This window comes from Manis pentadactyla, chromosome 12 (genome assembly GCF_030020395.1).
Source record: "Manis pentadactyla isolate mManPen7 chromosome 12, mManPen7.hap1, whole genome shotgun sequence".
NCBI lineage: Eukaryota > Metazoa > Chordata > Mammalia > Pholidota > Manidae > Manis > Manis pentadactyla.
This window is the reverse complement of record NC_080030.1, coordinates 42,437,817-42,450,772: the sequence shown is the minus strand read 5'-3', so window position 1 is coordinate 42,450,772 and position 12,956 is coordinate 42,437,817. Positions and strand designations below refer to the sequence as shown.

The 12,956-nt window shown below is 38.9% G+C and overlaps 1 protein-coding gene across 1 annotated transcript in view; it reads left to right on the top strand.

The window, feature by feature from the left end:
- The first annotated feature begins 5,663 nt into the window (after positions 1–5,663).
- Positions 5,664–12,956, top strand: part of CCDC170 (coiled-coil domain containing 170) — an 83,921-nt gene continuing 76,628 nt past the window's right edge. Inside the window, exon 1 of the mRNA XM_036911867.2 lies at positions 5,664–5,789. Within this exon, the coding sequence (XP_036767762.2) occupies positions 5,715–5,789 (75 nt within the window). The 5' untranslated portion in view covers positions 5,664–5,714. The remainder of the gene's footprint in view (positions 5,790–12,956) is intronic.

Sequence of the window (12,956 nt, the reverse complement as noted above, 5' to 3'; positions counted from 1 at the left end):
CAAAACTGAAAGTTTCTGTGATATGACTACCCTTGCACTGTTCACCATGTAAGAACTTATTCCCTGTGTAAGAACTTGTTCACCATGTAAGAACTTGTTCGTTATGCTTCAGAAGATTAGAGACTGTTGAGAATTAGGCTTGGGGTTGATTTGAATTGAGTCCCCTATACAGAATTTTATTGTTGTTAACAACCATTTGATCAATAAATATGAGAGATGCCCTCTCAAAATAAAAAAGAAAAAAAGAAAAAGGACAAGATCTCTCACACAAGTTTATACTTCAATGGTGCTTTTTTTTTTCTTTCTTGTATATGAAAAGAACTAGATGTCATTTATAGTCTGATTTCAATTAAGGGTAAATATACTGATTGCCAACTTTGTGAAAGCTGGGGAAATGCTTGACCCTACCACATTTTCACTGGGTAGTCTATTCTTTATTTTCAGTTTCTAAGGAGGAGGGCTGGCTTTTGCCTGGGAAAAATTTCCCAACCACACAGATCAGTTCCAACTTTTCAGTACATCTACTGAAGTGATACAGCAGTAATATTCTTTCAATGTTGTAAACCTGTCTTTTAAAGATTTTGTTGCTGTCTTAACAACCAAAACTATTTTTGTAAACATCATTGTTTCATTTTTCTTCAAAGAATTTTATAATCTCTTTGATGCTTTCAAGGATATTATGCACAATAAATTTTGATACTCACATCTTTTTGCTGATACCATTAATTTTACTTAAAATTGTACCAAATTAATAGCCAGCAAATACAGTAAAAATTATTAATTTTTCTAAGTAACATTTGGTTTGCTTTTTAGAATACATGATAAATGGTGCAACTGTTTGACCTCATTCTTATTCTTCACTTCATTTTTTCATCCCTGAGGAGTTTACAATGTGGATAGAATAAAAAATACTATGAGGCAGAGAAAATAAAGATTCACAGATTTTTTTTCATCATTTTGTCATGTGTGATAAAATTCCCAAAACTTTGTACCTGTAGACTGTTTTGGAAAATCTATTTTTACTTAAGGTGGATAAATTTTAATAAGAATATAAAATTTAAAAAATTCATGTTACATAGTCATGTATCAAATTAGCAGGAAGTACATTTGGCTTATTCCATTTAATTATCACAGCATTAAATACTAGTTATTTAATGGCAATTGTCAGAATGAAAATACATGTAGATTTAAATTGGGAACTCAAAGATATCATTCTGTACAATCAACAAACAGCAGATCATACAAACTGCAAAGTGAAGGTCAAGTTTAATCAGTGTCTAATTCCAGTGGAATACAGTAGATTCTTGTTATGCACAGTAGTTGTAGTCTATAAAGTTGCTTCAAACACACATTTGAAAAACTGAACCATTTTTCCTAGGGGAGACACGGGACTAGGTTCCTGTGAACCTTTGGTCACAGCATTTTCATTGACTGATCAATACATAGCCTTGTTTTATGTGTGTTTCTGTTTAAAGATATTTTATCTTTACTTTTTGGCACTAAAGAGACCAGAAAAATGACCCTTGTTTATAGTAGGACTGCTGAAACAAGAAGGCAGAGCTCATCACCTTGTTTGATATTAGCTGGGAAAGTGCATGTGGGATGACTCCAATCACTCTGCCTGCCTGTTAAGAAATTTCAGAACCCCAAGTTTGGTTTGGGTATCATTCAATTACTAAACTTATTCTTCCTTCATAAATAAAAATAGCTGGTATGTACATAACCTTTTAGAAAAGACACTTTACTTTTATTAGTTAGAAATATGTCATAATAAATGTACAAAATGCCCATCTTCAAAATCAACAGAAAAGTAGTAAAAATACAAAGACATTTCAAAACAGCACAAATGGCTCTAGTGTGGATGGTGTCCCTTAACATGTGGTGCCATAGTGCTGTACATGACCCGACCAATCACTGATTGCCCAACTAATCCTTCCACATTTTTTCTAAAATAGTAAACGATTTCAAACTTATAGTTTTACAACTGAAAGATCATTTCAGTAAGGCCATGGAGGATGGTGTCATGTACAACAGCTCTGTTTGGCTAGTTGAGGAAATGTAGATTAAAATTGAATTAAAATGTGTTGGATAAAAATTATGTAAGTCCAGAAAAAAATGTATTTATCATGGGTGTTTATCAGTACCCTCTATTTACCCAGCTAAAATATTTTTAAAGTACTTTAAATTTTGGTAAGTGTTTTGCTTTTTTATTTAACAGAATGATCTGTTATTTCCTTTAATGGTGGAACTGGAGGTCCATAGGTTGGTTATTTTCCATAAAGTGAGCTCTCAGTGGTTCTCTAAACTTACCTTACAGTAAAGTTGTAAAATGGATCATATTTATTTTAGGCATAAAAAAACATTGGAAACAGTCATATGTATGGAGAAAAGAAAGAAAATCGTCTTTAAAAATAAGCAATACAAAAATCTATGAAGATCTGTGGTAGTGACATCGACAGATTGTTTATAACTAGGCTATGTTGTCATAAAAGAACAAATAAGGGACAGGGATTTGTTTTAGGATGAATTGGTAAAACTAAATCATTGCTGAAGAAGGACTTATTTATTAGAGGGCTCAAACAGAGAAGAGAACAACTCAAGTCTCAGGGAGGGCTGAGAATGGCTTTAAAGACCTTTAAATGCTGTCACAATAGCAGTAGATTTTGGTGGTCTCTATTTCCCCGAGGAATCTCTGTTGGATGACTAAAGTAGTCATTTGTAGCCTTTGGCAACATTTCATTCAGTTGTTTAGGAAAATACTTAAGTCAAACATAAGTTTTAAAAACAGTCTCTAGACAACTAAAATGTCACAGGAATGGTTTCAGTGTCAGGTTTCTAAGTATTAATAAAAAGCCCCCAAACTTGCTATTGTATCAAAAATTTTCCCATGAGAAGTAGGTATATTTGCAAGACAAACAAGCACACAAACAAAAGGAGGAAACCAGAGTAATAATATATTTATGGTGCCAAAAGAAAGCTCAAAAGAAAAGCCCAAGTGTTAGAGGGAATAAGAGGGAGAGAAAGGGAGAGTTCTGCCTCACCCCAGAGATACTTCTGAAGCATTTTTATCTTTTCACAGATACCATGTTTATTTAACATATATCTCAGCATGCCTCATATTACAAAAATATTTCAGGATAAAATTTAACATTTAGCAGAAAGAGCTGGAAATTTTGGTTTAAGCTGGATGTGCCCAAACTGGATTTCCTGTTCCCAAACTGCAAAAAATGTTTGCCTTCCCCGATCAGTGAAATTTGTCCCAAACGAACTCTCTCTTCTGTCTCCTCTGCTCCATCTCCTTGCTGTCTGCAGGCCTCCCTATGCTTCTGGCCTAGGTGAGTAGCTCAGAATCCAGCTGATTCCATCTCCAAATTTTCTCCCCTCACCATTGGCATCCCATTCCCACAGTTCCAGCTCTCACCTGACCTAGGACAGAGCCCCCTCCTGCAGGCCTCCTCGCCCCCTCTATCTCCACCAATATATCCCACCTACTATTGCCCTGTTATCTTCCTTTGGGTGAAGCATTCATAATGTTGCTCTTCAAAACCTTGACCAGTGAATTGGCTTCCCATACACCATAGTCCAGGCTCAGTCTGGCATCCGCTTTGGGATATCCCATTTCTATAAAAAAAGTAGTTATGTGAGGTGTGCTAGGTCACACAAGTGGCAGCTTCCTGTTTGCTGTCATTGTAAAGAAAACACAGAAGTCTGCACTGAGGGAGTATAGATCGTAACACATTGCCCACACATGTGGTTTTGTGAGAAATCTAGGCTGGGACATGCTTTGTGCATTTTTACTTCCTCCATTGCCAGCCTTTATCTTCTATCACCATAGTCCCAGCTAGTCCCAAATTGTAATCCCTTCCAGGTTTCATCTGAGACCTGCAACTGGACTCAGAATCCTCCCTCTCAGCTATCAAAGGACACGTCATCAGATGCTGCTGTGAGGACTCACCCAGCTCACGTCTGGACATCCCAGGAAGCTCAAAAACATCCGGGCAGGGGCCAGGCTAGTCACTTTTTCTGTGACCACCTACCTCAAAAGTACATTGCTTTCACACAGAGAAACATGTTTCTCTGAGTAAATACATTTCATATGTGTGCATTTGTTTTTTTCAGCCTCACTGATGCATAATTGACAAATAAAATCATAAAATATTTTAAGTGTGCATGGTGATGATCTGGTATATTCACACACTGTGAAAGGAACCTTCCTGTCTAGCTAATTAACCCATCCATCACCGACACTGATGTTTAAAAACTGCAAATTGATATCTCTTATCATGGAGAGTTGCCCAGTTGACCAGAGTTACCAGAATTAGACTTCATAAAATTGAATTCTGAAATTTTCGCATGAGACTTTCTCAGGTTGGTTCTCCTCCAGGTGCCTTGACGTTTCCTAACTTTTGTGTTTCCTTGGGCAGTGTTTTTTCATCGAAAATTTAACAAGTGTGTAGTGTAGTGATTCTACTGAAAGGAAAAACTGCAATTTGAAAACATGTTTATTACAAACTGTACTATTAAGAGATTTATGAAAGCCTAGTGTCCATTAACGTTTTTTTTTTTTTTTAAATGTTGCTTCAGGTGAAAGCATTGAGGTGATACTGGATTGGATATGTGGTAGTGTTACTGTAAAATCAGAAACCATTGTCAAGGGCAAAAAGTCTTCAGAGAGAGTACTGGATGCATGTAGATGGCATGAAGAGAAATCGCCATCTCTCTCTGATTTTTAATTTTAGAAAGCACACAGGTCTACCAAGGGCCTTAAAGTGAGGTGAACGGTGATTCCATTTTTTAGGTTCTGCAAAAAATAGTGGGATTTTAGGTGGGTTACTCACCTTTGTGCTTTATAAAAGACCTATGGCAGGAGTCCGATCCTCATTCCACCACTGGCCAGCTGTTTACTCTTAATTTATTTCATTTCCCTATCATTGTTTCCTCATTAAAAAAAATGGATTATTCTAATACCCACTTCATAATCTTGTTTTATTTAATGAGATCATACGTGGAAAGCTCTTAGAGCAGCTCTTGTAAAAACACTTGTGAGTCTCATCACGGGGAGCTGTGGCTGTTACTGACACTCGGATTACTATTATATTTGCCTGCAGGATTGTTGAGAAAGTTAAATGAAAGGACCATCACTAGGACAGGCTGCATAATTTGCGGAGCTCAGTACAAAATGAAAATGTAGGGCCCTTCGTTCAAAAATCACTAAGAATATCAAGACTGGGCCCCCGGAGCCGTAAACTCGGCGCGGGACCCTTTTCTGCGCATGCCCTCGAAGCCGGCTCCCGGGCTGCGAGCAGAAGCGTTTGCACACAGTAGGCGCTGAGTAAATGCCGTTCACGTGTGTGTCTGCACGCGTCTCCACCTCGCGCGCCCCAGCGCCCTTGGCAACGGCCACTCGCTGTCGCTTGTCCCCGACTTGAGGACAAGACCTGGAATGCGCTCGCGGAGGAGACCGCGCTGCGAGCCCGCGCAGCCCGGTTCTCCGTCCCTTGCCCGCCGCTCGGCCGCGGCGCCGGCGCAGGGACCCCGGGCCCGACAGAGGGCGGCCCGGCCCGGACGCGCGTCCCGCGAGCGCCGCCAGCTCCCGGGCTCGCCGCCGCGCCGCGTGTGGACCCGTTTCCGAGGAGACGCGCTCGGCGGCCCCGCGCGCCGCAGCCCGGCTCCCAGCCGCCCGCGGGGCCCGGCGCGCCGCGCGGTCGGCCGGCATGAGTCGCGGCGGCTCCTCCGGCTCCGCGAGCCTGGACCGCGCCCGCCCCGGCGCCCTGGCGCCCGCGTCTGAGGTACGGTTCCCGCCGCTGTGCGCGCCGAGAGCACCCAGGGCGGGCGGCCCAGGGCGCGCGAGGCGCTCCGGTTTGCGAACTTCCCTCTCCGGGGCGCGGTGGGCGCTCGTGGATGGGCGCCGCCTTGGAGGGACCGGCGGCCGCCCACCGTTTGCAAGATACGGGCAGGCCCTGGGCTTGTGAAGTGCGTCTGCATTTTAGGTTGCACCAATTTGCTTCTCTGACCATTTAAATGGGTTAAATCCTGTGAGTGTCGGGCTCCTGTAGAACCCCCACCCCCTTCCTCTCCCGGGAGCGAATAATTCTTTGGTTTAATTTACGCTACGAGGCTACTGAGACGTGCTTTAGAGCAGTTGCTTCGAATTCTGATGTGGTAGGATTCATAGCAGTCCTGAGTAAAGTCGCTGGTCTTTTTGGTGCTAATCATTTCAGAAACAATACTTCAGTTTCAGTTGTCATGGGATCTGTTTACGTACACACACACACACACACACACACACAACACACACACACACACACACACACACACACACACACACACACACACACACACACACACACACACACACACACACACACACACACACACACACACACACACACACACACACACACACACACACACACACACACACGACGCTCCGGCAGGCTCAGCCTGGGTTAAGTACCCTCTTTTGGACCTGCTGTTAGGGGCCCATGTCAAGGGTGGTTGCCAGGCATTGGGAAATTTCTGTGCAGCTGAACTGCTAACCCAAGAGGTGTCCTCAGCCTGGCCGTACTGACCACAGGAATCCCGGGAGCTGCTTTTAGATTCAGAACATGCGGTGGATTCTCCAACATGCTATAAATAATTCTTCTAATATTCAGTAGCTTTGATTGTTGCCTTACATCTGACCTATATTTAGATTTCTCCGATTCTTGGCATATCTGTGGAAAATAGCCAAATTTTCTTCCATTTGATATTTGCATATTTTATCCTGGTGTCGTTTGTGAATTAAGAATGTTAACCCTTGCATAAGTACCTGATAGCTTTTCTATTATTTATATTTGTTTGGAGAACCAATTGAAAGTAAATCACGGACATCATGACCCCTCATCCCTAAGTACTCTAGGGTGTGTATCCTAAGAACAAGGACATTCTCTGACCAAAATATAATGATCAAATTCAGGGTGTTTAACATTGTTACAATTATATTATCTAATGTACACTATCTACAAAAATTTAACCAGTTGTCCTAATAATGCTATTTACTGCAGAAATTTTTTTCCTTTTTTTTAGTTGTTAGGTATCTTTGTGTGAACCTGGAATAGTTTCTCAATCTTTCTTTTCCTTTGGTGATACTGGTATTTTTACAGAGTCTAGGTCATTTGTTTGTTAGGTTATGTGATTGTTTTTTATGATTAGATTTTTGGGGGATTCTATGTAAGTGATGTGACTCAGTGTGTCATACCAGGAGGTGCATGAATATCAGTTTGTTCCACTACTGGTGATGTTCCTTATTGGTGGTATCTGCCAGAGCTTTCCACAGTAAAGGTGGAAAAATAAGTAAGTTTTAGCAATAAATAAGTGATCATATTGAGTAATCTTATTGATTCACATTGAGATTTCGGTATAAATTTTACTATCTACATAAAGGAAAATATCCACCAATCCCAAGATTATAATTGACTAGAAAGACCTGAATTTTACTGAGAATAAAAGTAGAAGCAGGAAGGCCAGTATTTATTACTGTTAATTTTTCAGTTTACAAAATACTACATCTGAGACATTCTTATAACAGGTAGGCAAGACGGGAATTTCTCATTGTATAGATGATGGAATGGCTTGCTCAGTTAGCAAATAGTGGACTCAAATATCTTTCTTTTGAAAGTTGAGTACTTTTCCTACCACACCAGGATGCGTAGAAAGACATTAAAATACAAAGCAGGGATAGTGTGCAACTGTATGAAGAAACAGAATACTGCAGAGACTGATCATACCACTTATTATCTGTGACACCTTGGGCAAAACGATTACTTAAGGTCTCATAACTTTCGTTTCTTCACCTGAAATATTTATTTTAGCATAATTTTGTGGTTTCACAATTAATATATGTAAAGAGTCCATAGAGTGACAGAGAAGTGCTTATTAACATTAGCTATTCTTACTCCTTATAACTTCTGGAATTTGCCTTGACATCTCAACACCCTACCACCTACTATAGTAATATTGCCATTACTGACACTTCTATCAATACCTCGGCCACCACCTCAATAATTAGTTACTGATGATCCATGGGAGGGACTGAGGACACAAGGAATTTGATACAGTCCCTACTCCCAGTGAAAAATTAAGATCTCACAATTGAGAGACACAGACACATAAACAGATGACTGGTTCATTGTTATCATCCATGAAACAAATTTAATGCTGCATTTTTCTCAAGTTGGGTTTACTGCTAATTAAATCACCAGCAGAGTTTTACTAGGCTAGAAAATGTGACAAACACCAAGAGCAATATTACATGAATTGAAGTGTTAACAGCTCAAGCCTGGAGGACAGAAACATGCGTTGGGGAAATTTACAAATATACCTTTGGGCAGAACAGTGTAACTTTGCGATGCATTTGAAATAAAGTATGGAAGCTGAAAAATGTTACCAAATCTAAGAGTAGTATCATCAGCTGGGAAAAAGCTATAGCATTCACTTAGTGAAAAGTACTGGGATTTTGTATCAGAGGCTACAAACAGTGGTGACTTTCCAGCTACTTTGCTGTGCTACTGTTTTCACATGCCTGGGAGACCTGAACTAAAATTATGGCTCCAGTGTAGACTATTGTTGGGAATTTGAGCCAGTTTCTTTCCTCTTTGTAAAACAAGAGCTAACTGGAGTAACTCTCTGACAGGCTGTTATGAGAGGCAAATGTAAATAGCGACACAGTCTATGAACAACTATAGACTCAAAGCAAAGTTCCTCAAAACAGAGGACTGAGAGCTGGTCACGTTTGATTATGAAGGAAATCAAGTCAATTTTCCCTTTATTTCTACTTTTTAAAAAATTGTGGAAAAATACACATAACATAAAATTTATCATCTTAACCACACTTAAACTACACAGTTCAGTGGCAGTAAGTTTATTCACATTACTGTGCAACCATTACCACCATCCATCTCTAGAACTATTTTCATATTGCAAAACTGAAACTCTGTACCCCCTAAACTGGAACTCCCCATTCCCTCCTTTAAGTAGCCCCTGGCAGCTAGCATTCTATTTTGTGCATCTGAATTTCACTACCCTAGGTACCTCATATAAGTGGAAGAATCATACTGTTTGTCCTTTTGTAACTGGTTTGTTTCACTTGGTCTAATGTCCTCAATGTTGATCCATGTTGTAGCACATGTCAGAATTTTCTCCCATTTTAAGGCCGAATAGTGGTCCATTGTATATGAATACATATATACAATGTCTTGTTTAACTATTGCTCTGTCCATGGACACTTGGCTTGTTTCCACCCTTTGGCTATTGTGAATAATGCTGCTGTGATCATGAGTGTACAAAAACCTCTTCAAGATCTTTCAGTTTTTTGGGGGTATATACCCAGAACTAGGACTGCTAGATGATATGGTAACTCTATTTTTAATTTTTTGGGGAACTGCCATGGTGTTTTCCTTAGTGACTGCATCATTTACTTTCCCATCAGCAATGCACAAAGGCTCCAGTGTCTTCACGCCCTTGTCCACTCTTGTATTTTCTTCCTTCCTCTACCTCTCTCCTTACCTCCCTCCCTCCCTCCTCTCTTTCCTTCCATCCTACTTTCTTCCCTTCCTTCCTTCCCTCACACCTACCTACCTGCCTTCCTTTTTTATACTATCTATCCTAATAGGTGTGAATTGGTGTCTGTTTCCACCTTTTAAAGAACAGTTTCCTCCCTCTTCTGGTTTGCTCTGTTCTTTTTTCCTTTTTCCTCTCCTGCTTTTAATCAAACTCAGGTTTAAGAGAAGATCTGAATCTAATCACATGTCTTCAAATGAACTTAAGTCACAAGGCAAACTCCCTACATAGTCAAGAAAGGAAAGAAAAAAACAGAAAAGACAGAGAAAAAAAAAAACAAACCAAAATGACGATGGAAACAAATACAAATATATCAGTAACTACAAAAAATATAAAAGGACTAAGTGCTCTGTTAACTGACAAAATTGTCTGATTGAACTAAAATAAAATCTAGATATATGCTATTGAAAGACACATATAAACAAAAGTATATGAAACAGTTGAAAGTGAAGTGTATAAAAGAGTTTACCGGGCAAATGATAATCTAAAGAAAGCTGATTAGATATAATAATAATGTACAAAATACTTTTAAGACAAAAAAAGCATTACCAGAGGTAAAGAGGGTCACTAACTATATTGATACCAATTATCTCACTGTTACATAATTATAAAACATTTCACTTACCAGGAAGTTATAACAATATTAAATGTGTATGCAATAACATAGCATCAAAACTTGACATCCAAATACATGAAACAAAAGTTGACAGAAGCAAAAAACTCAAAGGAGATATAGACAAATCCAAACTAGAGTACTTCTCTTAGTATCTGAGAGATCAACCAGACAAAAATTCAGTAAGAGAGCTTCTAAAAAAGCTTAAAATACAAAAATACAGATGCAGTGGTGAGCTGTTGAGAAGAAGAAAGTATATAAAATATTTGAGATACTGCTATAAAGGTTAACAGGATGATTTTTTTCCCTTTGACCAGGGGAATATATACCTTTAGACTATGAAACAATTGGACAGAATCCTAGAAATTGTACTCTATTGGTAGGGATTGAACTAGATAATTACAGGTTTTCCTCTTGTTTTAAATAAAAAAGGGCTTTATACTATCTAAAATAAATGATGACAATCTGACCATGAGAAAACATTAGGCAAACTGATTTTGAAGGATTTTATACAAAATAACTGACTAGTATTCTTCAAAAGAGTCAAGGTTGTGATTGTTGGAAGCCAAGGAGACATGAAACTAAGTGCGATTTGGGAGCCTGGAAAAGGATATGAGTGGAAAAACTGGTGAAATTTGAATAAGGTCAATATGTTATAGTATTGTACCAATATTAAATTCTTTGTTCTAATAAACGTACCTCGGTTATGCAAGTTATCAATATTAGGAAAAGCTGAGTTAAGGGTAGTCAGAGACTCTGTTCTGATATTGCAGCTTTTCTCTCAGTCTAAAATTATTTAAAAGTAAAAAGTTTATAAAGTAAATGATAACCAGTTGATTCATTTGATATCCAGTTGATTCATCTGATATTGTTTATTTCAACTACAGCTCTAAGTCGCTCTTATCTAATTTTCCTTGGACCACCTGGCTTTAGAACGCAGCATGAGAGAAAGCATTCAAGGGACAAGTAGGAGAGAAGAAGTTTTTAAACACCAAACCGAAAGCAAGATTTTCTTTGCATATTTTTTAATGATTGTGTGTGTATTTACTTAATGTTGCCAAATATAATGTGCAGTATATTTGAAACAATAGTGAATGCTCCTTGGTTTGTACTTGAGTTAAGTTGACTAGTGATAAAGATTTTTTTCTGTGTTCAAGGACAACTTAAAAAAATTTAATTGAAAGAGGGAGTAACGTTTGCTGCACCAGAAATTATTTATGCTATGTACTTTACCCAAGGTTTCTTTTTTTCTTTGTTTCTCTTCCAATTTTTTCCCCTTTGAAATTGGTGCTTTGGTGGCTTTGATCTAAGGCAGAAAATTTCAAAGGCATTTGGTGAATGGACTAGTAACACTATACCCTGTCTCTTACTGATGCCCTGTAACTATTGATCATGGCTTCGATACCTACATATTTAGATAGTGCCTGAATAAGATATTTTAAATATTGCTTATAAAAATAAGTATATGAATTATATATCTGGGTAACTGACATAGCTCCCTTTTCATTGACTGAATTTACCCTGTGATTTCCCTCTTGTGTCTTCCCTGTTAGCTTTATACAGAAATGGGTTTCTCAGCATTTCAGGACATAGTCTACCCTTAATGTCAGTGCTAAGGGGAACAGTTTTAAGACCTGACTGTAGTTATCACATTTCTAAGTCTCTTCTACTTCAGGGTAAAAGCAATGGATAGTAGTGGTGAATACCAACAAGGAAGTCTTGACATTGAAATCTTGTGAATGTTTGGACCAAGCAAAGATGAGAACTTGGGAGGAAATGCAAAACAAGACTCTTGCGTAGTGAATCAGACGTCGTGTCAGTCACCGACCCGGCGACCTTTCACTGGAGTCTCAAACTCTGTGAGGCACCAAAGATACGGACATTCTTTCCTTTAGCAACTATAAAAATGAGTGTCTATTCTAAAGCAGGCACTGTTTCAGATCAGCTTCCATTTCCATAAAAGCTATATTCTTGTGGGGGAAATAAGTAATAAAAAAGTAAACACACAAACAAGATAATTTACGGTAAAAAAAGAGAAGAGTGGTAAATGCTTTGAAAAGAACAGAAAGCATGATAACAGGCCTGAGACTGACTCGGGGAAGGGTGGCCTGCTTGGGTTAGGGTCGGCAGGGTGGGCTCCCCAGGGAGAGGAGTCTGTGCGGAACTGGGGAGGATGTTGGGAGGCAGTGTTCTCAGAAATAACAAGGTCAACTGCAGGCCCTTAGGCGGGAACAGGGGCCATGTGTGTAAAAAGAATACAGTTTGTAGAATGTCCTTCAATTTGGGTATGCCTGATATTTCCTCCTTATAGATTCAGGTTAATCGTTTTGGCAGTTGTGGTGATTCTTTTTGAGCGATGTGTTCTTCCCGGTGTATCATGGAGCCTTATGTCAGTTTTGTCTCATGACTGATGTTATGAGAGTCACAGAGAGGCTGAGAATCTGTTCAAGATTAAACAGACTAAGGATTCCCAACAGCACATGCAGCACATGTATAGTTGTTCTAAGATTATTGAGAAAATATGGTATTGTTAAATTTCTTCAATTTGATAATGGGATACAAAGGAATGTCCTTGTTCTTCGGAGATAAATGCTGAAGTATTTAGGGATAAAGGGCCATGTTCTCTGTAAATTACCACAAATGATTCAAAATCATAATGTACACATAGGGAAAGAAAGAAATCAAATGTGGTAAAATGTTCTTACATTTTGAATCTAAGGGAAGCATATACTTAAGTTAATTG